The sequence below is a fragment of the Rhopalosiphum padi genome, chromosome 3, assembly GCF_020882245.1.
Source record: "Rhopalosiphum padi isolate XX-2018 chromosome 3, ASM2088224v1, whole genome shotgun sequence".
In the NCBI taxonomy this organism is placed as follows: domain Eukaryota; kingdom Metazoa; phylum Arthropoda; class Insecta; order Hemiptera; family Aphididae; genus Rhopalosiphum; species Rhopalosiphum padi.
Window position 1 is genome coordinate 42,315,213 of NC_083599.1, and position 12,967 is coordinate 42,328,179.

At 35.4% G+C, this 12,967-nt stretch overlaps 1 protein-coding gene across 2 annotated transcripts in view; it reads left to right on the top strand.

Annotated features, from left to right (window-relative positions):
- LOC132924361 (la-related protein Larp4B-like) overlaps nt 1-12,967 on the top strand; it is a 31,573-nt gene that overhangs the window by 13,873 nt on the left and 4,733 nt on the right. Inside the window, exons 2-6 of one of the 2 annotated variants that reach the window (XM_060988618.1) lie at nt 4,003-4,762; nt 5,982-7,176; nt 8,287-8,801; nt 10,223-10,312; nt 10,721-11,246. In XM_060988618.1, coding sequence (XP_060844601.1) covers nt 4,055-4,762; nt 5,982-7,176; nt 8,287-8,801; nt 10,223-10,312; nt 10,721-11,246 — 3,034 coding nt within the window. In that variant the 5' untranslated portion in view covers nt 4,003-4,054. The remainder of the gene's footprint in view (nt 1-4,002; nt 4,763-5,981; nt 7,177-8,286; nt 8,802-10,222; nt 10,313-10,720; nt 11,247-12,967) is intronic. The other variant, XM_060988619.1, reaches the window with a different exon arrangement.

Consider the following 12,967-nt stretch of genomic DNA (forward strand, 5'->3'; position numbering starts at 1 on the left):
GATTATAAAATAATATAGTACAACACAATTTATTCCTCATATTTGACTTGTTAATAATACTTAAAGTTACATATTAAAAAATAAAATTAAGTTTTTATATAACTGAATAATACCTAAATGAATGCAAATGAAACAATAGTTTTTTTAATTATAAGTACATAAAAATATTTCATTTGAATATTCGATTACATTATTGTGACCACGTAAACCTATATCCTGTCGTGCGCAATACAAAACTGAACGAATTACACTTTTTAATACTTCTCGATTTTTATTTATATTCTCTTCGACATGACTATTCATTTGAGTTGTAACAGCTCCTATACTTTTTGATGATATATAACCTTGATATTTGGCTAACGATGTTTTATGCGAATCTGCCGAGTTATGTTTTTTTGCCATCCCCGAAATATTTTTCCAATTATTATATCCTGTGGCTATTAAAATATCTTGATGCTTTTCACGAGATATAGAACTAGTAAAATGACGACAAAAAAAACAGAAAATTGCATCCAATTGAACAGAATATTCAATCCAAGGATAAACTTTGTACCATGAACTTTGAAAACTACGTTGTTTTTCACAAATTTTACGACGTGGAAAATTGATAATCGGCTGAATAGGTTGTTCATCACTATTTAAGCTAATATCAAGCACATTTAAGCTAGACGAGGAAATAGAAGACTCGTTAGAAGTTGAGGTAACATTTAATTTTAACATTTTTGTTTGTGGTTGATCTATTGTACTATCGTCATCGTTCAATGTCCTTGTGGGTTTCGGAATAGGTTTAAAAAACTGGCTAATCATATTTTTATTTTTATTTAATTATTAGTCAAGTTATAATCAATATAAAATAAAAAAAGTACTTAGGTTATTCTAATAGTGTACATAAACAAAAACAGACAAAACGATTTCCTCGATCGGCTCGGTTACACACAAGTCACTATAATACGTCTACACACTACACAGTACACACTGTAATAAACTAATAAAATATATTTTGTAAACCATATTCATTATCTTATATCAAATGACGATTGTCGGCAGTGAACGGTCAGTGACGAATGTATAAATAACTCACTTCGGGTGTATTATTGTCTATTATTTACTATTTTTAGCCGATAAGCAGTCCTGTGGCTACTATTGTTTGCGACGAAGGAAAGAATTATTAATAACGTATAAACGCTTGCTATAAGTGGGTAATAAATAAATAATCTTTGTTCCAAAATGATTCAATTACATATCGTATTATGAAGCAAAAAATTGTATAAAATTATGTTTCTTGAAAAATATTAATAATTATTATTTGAAAACAGGGTAGGCCCGGGCCTACCAGGCCTACCTGCTGGGCACGCCACTGCCTTCCACGACAAAATATAATGTATCTACAACTATATACACGTATAAAATAGTTACATGCAGGATTTTGGTTTTCTAATAAAGAGATATTGTTATCAAAGTGATTAAGAACAAAAATTATATTACATTAAAAACCTATGGTGAACATTTTAAACAGTTATCAAAAATAAGTAATAACATCCAAAACCATCGGTTTCTCACGAGTCACGGCTGATGAATATTATTATAATAATAACATTATGCAATAATAATTATTGACACAATGTAATATTATCATATTACTATGCTTAATTGTGTGATTGTTGTATTATCAACCAACGGTTTTAAACACAGCGAATAATTTAATAATAAAAAATCAGATTATATTACGCTTATTACAGTTTTTATTCACCTTATATGATTTAAGAACATTGCAATTTATTAAAATAATTTGTAATAATGTTTCACATTGTCAATTTGAATTATGTGCTAAACAAATAAATCTGATAGTCATTTTCTATAAGTAATGAATTAATAATTGGTTCAAGTAAAAAAAAAAATGTTTTATGGAGGATATGCGTGGCCTAAATTACGGTATGGCGTACATCACATAGCAATGTCTTATTTTAAAGACATGATAAATGATCATTGATCATAGCTATATTAGGTAGATAAGTATGTTTTCTATTATAGGTACTCGTAAATTCTATAAAATTAACATTTATTCAAAAATAAATTTCTAAAGATACCTATTAATAGTATTGAAATTACATTATTTAGCTAAAAGTTTAGATTTTTTTCAAAAGTACTATTAAGTATCTCAACCCATTACTAACACGTATTATACACGTAATATTATTATACTAGACGTTTTCGCCTTGTCGGGTATTTGAAGTAATCTTCGAGTCAAAGTGTCGTTCGTAGCAATATGCAATATAATTTCACAAACAATAAACGACCACCGACGAGTATATTATTATTATACCAGTTATAGCACTTATAAAGTAATAATCGATACATATATAACACCTGTTGTATAATCTTTCGTTTTCTTCGACGCCGTCATGTAATCCGCTTATATACATTTTTGATGTGGTTATCGCAGACTTCCGGTACTGCCGCCTAAGGCGATTTACGCCCGAGGTCGAAGTGCAATTTTTCGTCTCCGGTTCCTGTACGGCCACCGCGACGCTCGCGAATCTTTGTATTTATCTTTTAAGGCTCTTAATCACGAATTAAGATAAAGGTACAGGATACAGAGAACTTATCAGTTGTTACAAACAAGAACCTTCATTGCTCTTTCGCTGACAGGTAGCGCTTGAAGGTGGCTGTGACGAGTTTTATACTAATAACATGATATCCATTATCCACTTACGTTAATGCGTAATTCTATTTTGCCATAACTCACAGAATTTATCCTATCCTACTCCATATTACTTGTGCAGTTGTGCCACAATACCACTTGCCAGTATTACATACTTTTACTGTTCATGTTCATCTATGGTTTATTTATCAAATTTAATATAAGACAAGTGTCCTGCACTTCCAAATATTCTTATTTATTCTTACATCTTGTATTTTTTTTTCAAGAATAGAAAGGTTTAAAAAGAAATAAAAAGAAAGAAATGAATGTTTGTTGAAATAATAAATTCATTGATAGTACAAATATTCATTATTTGACTAATTTAATTACTCAAAACACCTTCTTTTCATTTAGCCATAATTTATTAATTATTAATTTATTATAAAATAAATTAAGTATTATAAATTCCACTTAAAATAAATAAAATCCTAACATAGAATTTGGGATACACAAAATTGATCATGACGCTTATATTATTTATTTCCAATACAAAAAATATGTACCCATAGATAATGTTCTTAGTGTTCTGATATAAAAAATGTAAATGTGATAAGAATAAATAATACATAATACATATATATATATACCTGATTAGTACAATTGCGTATTATTGTCACAGATTACTTCAATTGACCCTAAGCTACGCTAATTTTTGTTAAATAGTTTGGGAATAGCTTCAATTTTTAGACGAGGTCTCTTTAGACATATCTGTAAACATTAAACAATTATCAGGTAATTAAATAAAAAATTATATAAACTTTTTATAAAAATGAACACTATTTTTTTGTTGTTTTTTGGGAGGAGAACATGTACGTACCATATAGTACTTCGTGTACCAGACTTCTGAGCATTTATTATATACTCCTTTTTATATGTAAACTGCCTTTAAACTTAAGATTTTGCACTTAATTAAATAAATATTAATGTCCGTCTCCTAGATATTAATTAAATTTACGGAGACACAAATATCTTGATTTTTCCAATGAATGACAATTTGGTACGCAATATTTAGTAGACATAAATACATAATAATTAGCTACCTAATAGTTTTGAAGCATTACTATTATTACTATTATTTATATTAGTCTGAACTCTGAAAAACAACCAAAAAAACACAAATTATCTCTCTTGAAACTTAATTCACGTTGAAATTCAAAATATGCTGATAGCAAAAAAAAAAAAAGTTATTTATAAACTGCATTAGTTAAAATCTTTATCGCAGATCAGTTATTACTTTAATACCGTTTATGGACAATCGTGGTTGCAGGTACAAAAGTTATATTCTGTTTTTTTTTTTACAGATTTTGACGCACGGACATTAGCGCATAAGAAACGTCATCAGGGTTCGGTCGGATGCGCGACGACTTTGATCTTCAGCTGGTGCGGCAGCAGCAGCAGCAACACTTGCAGCAGGAAGACGTAGTCGTCGCCGACGACGACGATCAGCGGAGGAGGAGTAGACGGCGGATGCACCAACACCAGCAACACCACCACCAGAACCACGACGACGACGACGACGGGGACGACGGAGACGACGACGACGACGGCGGAGAAAACGCCACCGACGACGGTGACGGCAGTGGCAGCGGTGTCGGTGTCGGCGGTGACGATCGCGACGGTAACCGTCATCAGCGGAACAACGACGTCAGTGAACCGGACGCCAATCGGTTGTTGAACGACACGGACGATACGGAAGACGAAGCTGACGTCGTCGTCGGCGGTGGTGCGAGCGCGTGCAGCGACGCGACTGCCAACGCGACGGCCAACAGCACCGGCGACGGTGGTGTTGGTGCCGACGTGGACGACGACGACGACGACGACGACGACGTGGACATGATGATGATGATAGATTCGGGTAGACAGCCGACGGTCATCGGCGGCGGCGAGTCTTCTTCGCCACCGCCACCGTCGCAGCCCGTTACACTTGGCTCGACCAAAGTCGACACGGCCACGACATCCTCGTCATCGTCTTCGACGTCGCCGCCACCGCCGTCCACTTCGACAGTGCCGATGCCGTCTATCACCACCAGTACCGCGAGTACAACCGCCGCAGGCCAACAGGTATAATTATCAAAAATAATATTATTAAGTACTTATAGATTCTGCGTTTGCGGCATCCCGATTTCCGGATATCATATATAGCAGGGTATTACATATTATACTATTAGTGACATTAAATCTGTTTATGTAACCAACAATTGTAAGACTCGAACTTACATTTTTTAGTGAACTTTCACTTTCACCACTGTTACAAAAGTGATATTTTCAAAGATAAACATTTAAAAACGTAATTAAAATTGATAGACCAGAAATAGTATTGATACTTAATTAACCCACGATTTGATCATTTTAATCAATAAATTGAAAACTAATATGTCATATTATGATGAAATCATCCGATAAAATTAGTTTGTAATTTGCTTAGTGTTCAGTTCTAAAGGATTCAAATCAAGTAAACACATAACCGTTATAAGTATGTAGTCTCCGTCTTACCAACGTATATGGTATACCAAAATATATGTTCAGCACATTTTGTGTGTTTAGCTTAATATACGATTGAAATAGCCTATTATAAAACGTATAGGTATTAGCATTATTTATGTTCTCTTTCGTTTTTTCTGCTACTTATTATAATTTTTAGCGAGTTATAAGTATGTAAAATTATAATTTAATATAAAAAATGCTCGTAATACATTTAAAAATTTAAAATATTAGATTAAAAATGTAGACATAATAATAATTTAAAAAAAAAATAAACTTTTCTTGCTTAGATTTTTGATGTAAAACATCTAATGGCGCGGTACGGTAGTGAGACCGACTGTGGCGTGCTGTCGCGTCGCCACGCAGTGACTCGTCGACTCAATTCGTCGAAGCTCAGCAAAAAATTAATAATAATTAAAAAAAAAATAATAATAATTAAATAGGTAATAATAATTTTCAAAATTATTACAAAAAGAAAATTGTTGATGTTTCACATCTGCCAGGCGTCCCGCGACGGCTCAGTTTTGATTTTTACTGTTAATTTAACCATCCATTAAACAAGTACGACTATAACAATTTTTCATATTACGCTCCATACATAGCGTTATTTTTGTCAAATTTATATAAATATCCATTGACAATTCTAATACAAAAAGTCTTCGTTCTTTTTCACTTTTAGTTATCAAATACTCGATTTTCTCCGCCCAATCATCGGAATACTGTTTATAGCATAATATTGAAAATATAAATTTCATGGCTATAAAATTAATTTAAATAATTCGATATGTGCTTGTTGTAGCAGGATGATTACGATATGACGACAACGGTTCCCAGTGTCAGTTACAGCGGTATTGGCGACGGTTACCCCACTTCTGTACCGTCAGTGGGTCTTGCCGACATGATTGGCAGCGCCGGTAATCACCTTCACCCACACCACCATCACCATTTGCTCCTTTTACATCACCAGCAGCAGCAGCAGCAGCAACAACAGCAGCAACAACACCATCAGCACTCTCACCAGTCGCAGCACCAAACCAGCGGTACTGCGGCCACCGGATATTACGGCGCTGACGCGGTCGGCGGCCAACATCACCATCCATCGGCGACGGTGCTGCCACTGCCACCACCACCGCCACCGCTACCGTTACTGCTGCACGAACAACAGCAGCAGCAAATCGGTGGGGATTTACAGTTACAACTCCAGTTGCACCACCAGCATCAACATCAGCACCAGCAGCAACAACATCAACACCAGCAGCACCAGCAACTGTTGCAGCAGCACCAACACCAGCAACACCAGCAGCAACACCAACACGAAGACTTATCTCGCCACCTTCATCACCACCACCATCAATTGCAACTGCAGCAACAGCATCTTGTCGATCATCAGCACCATCATCACGAACTCACTAGTGCCGCTGCTCATCACCATCTGCAGCAGCAACAACACCAGCAGCAACAGCATCAGCAGTTTTCAACCACTCATCCACACCACCCACAGTACCTCCAACAGCAACAACAGCGGCAACAGTTCTCGCCGGCTACGGCTGCGGTCACCGCCGCCGCAGCCGCCCTTACTCACCCGCACTATCACCAGCACCAGCATCACCACTTGCAGCACCAACAACATGGCGTCAGCGACGGTGGTGGCGCAGGTGACGATGACGATGAGGACGTAGTAACAGCCGCCGCCGCGGCTGCAGCCGATAATGGTGGATATCCGTCGTCGTCGTCGGCGACGGCCGCTGCCGCCACAGCTGCCGCTTATGCAGCAGCGGCGGCACTATACGGTGGTAACTCCGGTGGCCAGGGACATCACGGTGTTCATCACCATGGAGGCCACCACCAGCAGCCACAACAACAGCACATGCTACAACCACCAGTTGTGCCGGCAGCACCGCATCAGCAACACGGCATGCAGCAACAACACCACCACCAGATGATGGTGATCGGTGGCAGTGTTCCTCCGTTAACTACCGCTCCACCGGCATCCGGTTAGTATAAAACTCTTATCCCTGGCCCCTTATATGTACAGCAAAGGCGCCATTTTGGGGGAACTTGTAGGGTACACATTGGCACCCCTATTTTTTCTGTGTTTTATTAGCCTACCACACACAATTTACAAACGCTCCGACGTGCCCTCTATATGTCTAAAAAAATCAAAGTTAAATTATATCGCATGTAAATGTAGACGCTATACATGGCAACATGGCAAATAATATGTTATTTGTACCTATAATAAAATCGTATTCGTGTTAATCTTACAAGATCTATGATTTTAATACAATTTGGTATGTCATTATTAACAAAAACTACAACCGAAAGAATGACATTACATTTTTCAAATGTTGACAGAATATGTGAGTCATAAATAAAGTTTTATTTCAATAGCATTAAACTTTGAATTAACTGAAAAAATAGTTTCCAAATTGTAATTGTTTTTTGCCTCACCAAACATTTAGAAAAACACAAAAAATTAATAATAATAAATTGTGTTTCGTATATAAAAACATAATAACGATCCGGTTTTTTTCTATTCCTGTAAAAATGATAATAATTTATTTGTAACGAATAACAAATAAAGAGACTATTGACATAGTATTCAATACGTTAAATATATTACGTTATATATATTTACCAGAAAAGCGTCAATCTTTATTCGAATGGTTAGAAGATAATTATTACATATACATGTGACAATAATATCACAGAAAATATTTTGGTGCACGCGTTGTCGTTGTCTACGATGGAAAATCCTCGTAAACGAATCGTGTTCAACATTAACCTGACCAAGTCTGGTCATCTATCATATTGAGTGTAAACTTTATTAGTATTCTGTTCAAATAAAGTCTAAATATTGTACTCGAATTTGCATTTGATGTCGGTAACCTCACACACAACACTAATTTCTCCGGAAAACGACGACCGACGACTGAAGTCGAAATCACAGTTCGCGTCAACTGCGTAAATATTTTTTATAATTTAAATTTAATGAAATTACACCTGTAGACACTATAGACATATATTAATAATAATATGACGTTTTTCCTCCCTATTTTCACTGTACCTCTGTTTCAACCACATCGTATTGCCTCGTGTTTCAGATAGTCCTCCTACACCCGCCTTGATGCAACTGAGGGCAGCTGCAGCCGCTGCCGCGGCCGCAGCGGTGGATCCAACCGCTGGAGCGGTGTTGTCATCACCACCCGCCAGCAAGGCGACTAGACGGACAGCATCATCAGCGGCCATAAATGATGCGGTCGGTGGCAGCGGGGGCGGTGGAACAACTGGCCGTTGCGGCAGTGGTCGCGGCCGGGGTCGTAGACCGGCCGCCGGTGTTTCGGCTGCGGCCGCGGCGGCGCTACAGCAGCAGCAACAGCAGCAACCGTTACTATTGCACCCACAACACACGCACCCACACCACCACCCACACATGCAACAGCAGCAATTCGGCAGCGGTGGACCACCGGTCGTATCGGCGACGGCAGCGGCGGCGGCGGTGGCCACGGAACAGCAACAGAGCCCGCCGCTTGACAGGGTGTTCGTGTGGGATCTAGACGAAACCATCATCGTATTTAACTCGTTGTTGACGGGTGGCTACGCGGTGGCTCACGGCAAGGTACGTTCAATATTGTATTAAATTTATTAATGATTATTATACCTACCCTAATATTACTACAGTTAGGATTTTGTTACCGTAAAAACTTAAAATACATCAATAAAACTTTATAAAACTTTCAATCCTCCCAAGAATCTTATAAAATCACAAAATAGTATATATTGTGTGGCAAGTGTAGCGTATGGATATTTCAGTCACAGGTTATGTTACGACACTGGTCTCAGATAACTATTAAATTATGCTCAAAGACCAAGATTGAAAATAAATTTCCTGCAGCACGCCTCACATTGACCATTTTGCCACTGCTGCCTTTGTATAGAATAACCGTAATTAACTTACCGACTTACCAGGTAGTATTTCATATATGATCGATAGTCGATACAATTCATCGATACACTCGTGTATATTAACGTGATTACTGCAGTTAGTAACGTTTTACTCGCTGTATAACGGAATTTCTACTTAACCGCCTGTCAGTAGAGAAAAAATTTGCTTTTCGTTGAATGGAAAAAGATAATTCCCAAACGCTTCAATCGGCATTAAACATTAATACTGTAGTGAGGCGTAAAAAAACGCCGATTATCGTTTGTGTATTATTTGTTTACCTTCGCTAAATTGTAGTACATCATTTGCATATTAACATAGAAGGGTATACAAAATAGTTAAAATAACATTTACTATCAAATTGTGGTTAAAAGTTCAAAGTTATTACCAAAACCAAACTCTAATAAAATAATTTATCTAAATTGTTGGTGTAAATAAATTACATAATTAAATAAAACGGTGATGTACAAATTAACAAGATATATAGACACACACGTACAAATTATCAAAAATAAAATAAAATATGAGCATAAAAGTATAAGGATTTTTAACCCTGAAATTATGAGAAATAACTAAAATTATATGCGTATAGAATATTTTTACATGATATATGACAGTTTTCGATTTCGATAATATTCTAGAGACTGAATTCGATTTAGTATCATATTATTCAGAGCACACCATTATTCTAAATATTGATTTTTAGATTATAATATTACGACTATTTTATAAAACGGTACCGTGCAAATAAATGGCGTTTATTACTTTTGGGTAAAAATAAATATTTGAAATATTTATTTTAATTACTATAACGTTACTATAATGTATTAGGTTCTACAATTATCAATAAAGTGATTATTATTATTGAAAATACTAAATTATCTGTGTGTGTAGTGTGTACATATTGGGTTAGTATACGTCAGTTTTTTACGATTTTCATTTTAAGCTGTAACCAATAATATAGGTAGGTTTACATTATTACACATAACTTGCAGCTTAAAAATTAAATTAAATATCGTTAAAATTCTATACCTCTGTGCCTCTATAATATTACAATATAGTATCGTTACGATGTTCATTCCTTATCTTCTAAACAGGACCAGCGGGTCATGCAGCAACTCGGGTACCGGATGGAAGAGATGATATTCACGTTGGCCGATCAGAATTTCTTTTTCAACGAAATCGAGGTGCGTGGCAATAGTTTGACAGACATTGCGTATTATAACAACAACGATAATACACAAATATATAATACAACTAGATAGCCGACTTGGCTTTAACGTCGATGTCGGTTAAATAGCTGACTTTTCTAATCAAAGAGGTCCGTGTTTTACAGTCTGTTCGTTGAAATGTGATATGAAAATAACTAAAGTAATTAAATAAATTGGATTTTATCGTAGACCTATAAACTAGTTTATAGCTATTCGGTTCTTATCGATGACGAAATTGTTAACATATGGGCCTCTTTGATAAATCAAGTCGGCCATTTTCCAGCATACGAAACTTTACATTGCGGTTACATCATCTAGTTATATTATATATCTGCGAATACACCAAGATTTTAATTTTATAACCAATTTGCGATTTGTGCGCAGGAGTGTGGCGGCGGCGACCAGGCGCAGCACATCGACGACGCCGCGTCCGACGACAATGGCCAGGACCTGTCTGGCTACGACTTTGGTGCCGACGGGTTTTCCGCGTCCACAGCCTCCACCCAACACCACCAAAACCACTTTATCAACCAGCACCACTTCAACAGCACTGGTGCGAGTTCTGGCAATAATCACCAGCAACACCTGCAGTACCACCAGCAGCAGCAACAGCACCAGCAACAGCAGCAACACCATCACCCGCACCAACACCAGCAGTATCAGACGCAGCCGTACCAGCACCAGCAACACCAGCAGCACCAACACCACCACTTGATGGGTGCCGGTGGCGGGGGCCCGGCCGTCGCCAATCCGTCGTCCGCCGGCGGTCTGAGGGGAAGCGGTGGCCTGAGGGGTGGTGCTGTTGGAGGTGGTTCCGGCGGCGGCGGTGGCGTGGACTGGATGAGGAAGTTGGCGTTCCGGTACCGACGGGTCAAGGAGTTGTACAACCAGTACCGGAACTCGGTCGGAGGTAATTAATATAGGCAGTACTTTTATAGGACTGCGAAATTATTCGATTAATCGTTGGTTGTGTAATAACCGATTAGTCGAAAATCGAAAATGATATAGGTAGACTATTTTATTATCAGATATTATATTGATTGAAAATAAATTGAAGTATTTAAATAATAGTAAATTTAAAAAAAACCAAATAATTGTATAATACGAAAAAATAATTTATGTAAATACATAATATATAATAAATAACTACTAATACTCCAGCAAAAAAAGTAAAAATAAGTAATACCCAGCAATAAATTATTCAGATAAAACACTTGTCTATTCAAAACACATTTAAATAACATAATTTATGTCACTAAAGTAAAAGTAAAACTATCTCAGTGTTTAAATAATAATCGTAGATTACAGATAATTACAGAAAAAGTAAAAGCTGGTAAAAACCACGTTTTATTATAAAAGTTTATTTCGTGCACAAAAATGTATTAATTACAATATCGTCTGTACAATAGTGCTGTTTATTGTAAAATATAATGTAAACCTATCAAATTAGTGCGCGCGTAATTAAAAATATGCCAACCGTTTGACATTCTTAAATGTTATTGACATAAACAATAAAAAATTACGATTGAATATTAATTAATTATTTTTCTAAATCGATTGTTCCTCAACTTATAATAATAATGCAAATCCCTGATCGAAATGTATAGTTACTGATGTCGGCACGTGGAACATCATATCTAATAATCGAGCGTGGAATTCAATTAATAATTAATGCAATAACGTGCGTTCTTGAAATCAACTTAACTTTTATTGTTGTTCTTCTTTTGTAAAAACATATTACGTATATAACGTATATTGCAATTTGAAAAAAATAATGTAAATGAGATTGGTGGCGGAGAGTAGAAGGGTGACTGAAGTCTTGACAATACTTCATGGAGTAATAATTTAAATAATAAAATAATTTTCTTCAATGCATTCAGTTTCAGAACACTTACTTATTTAATTACTTTAAATAACAACATTATAGTAGGTACATTAATTTTACTATTGCACTATTTAAACTTAAATACGTACAACGTACATCGTTACGCCCAAAATAACTTTTTATATAAACTATGCATATTAAATACATATGAAATTACACGAAAAAATTATAAAAAAAAAAACAAATAAAATAATTTAAAAAAATTTAACCTATTTCCTTGCACTTAAGTCTTAAATACATTATATAATTTCATTATGATAAGCACTAAATTTAATACTTAGTAAACATACAGTATAATTGTATATTTAGTGCACTTATCCCGATAAGCAAAGGTAATTATTTTTAACTTTTTAACTCAACTAGTTAGTTTATTTTCTAATCAACTTATGAACTTAACTAGTTTAATTTACAGTTGAAATTCACCAAGTTAAAAACATTTTGAAATTTTTCGTTTATATATACTTACGTAAATATTACTATATTAGTATAAAATAAAAATAATTCAATACTATAATAACATAAACATTTCTGTTCTTTTACTTGATAACATAATTTTTTATATATTAATATATATTAGTATATTACTACAGATTAGAAAGGCAATAAGCCATAAAATATACACAATATAGTAACAATATTATTATAAAATGTTTGCAATACAAATAAGTAATAATAATAATTTAATGTAATAAATATTAGTAAAGTAAAAGTAAAAGGGTTTAATATACAGTGTACATTATTATAAA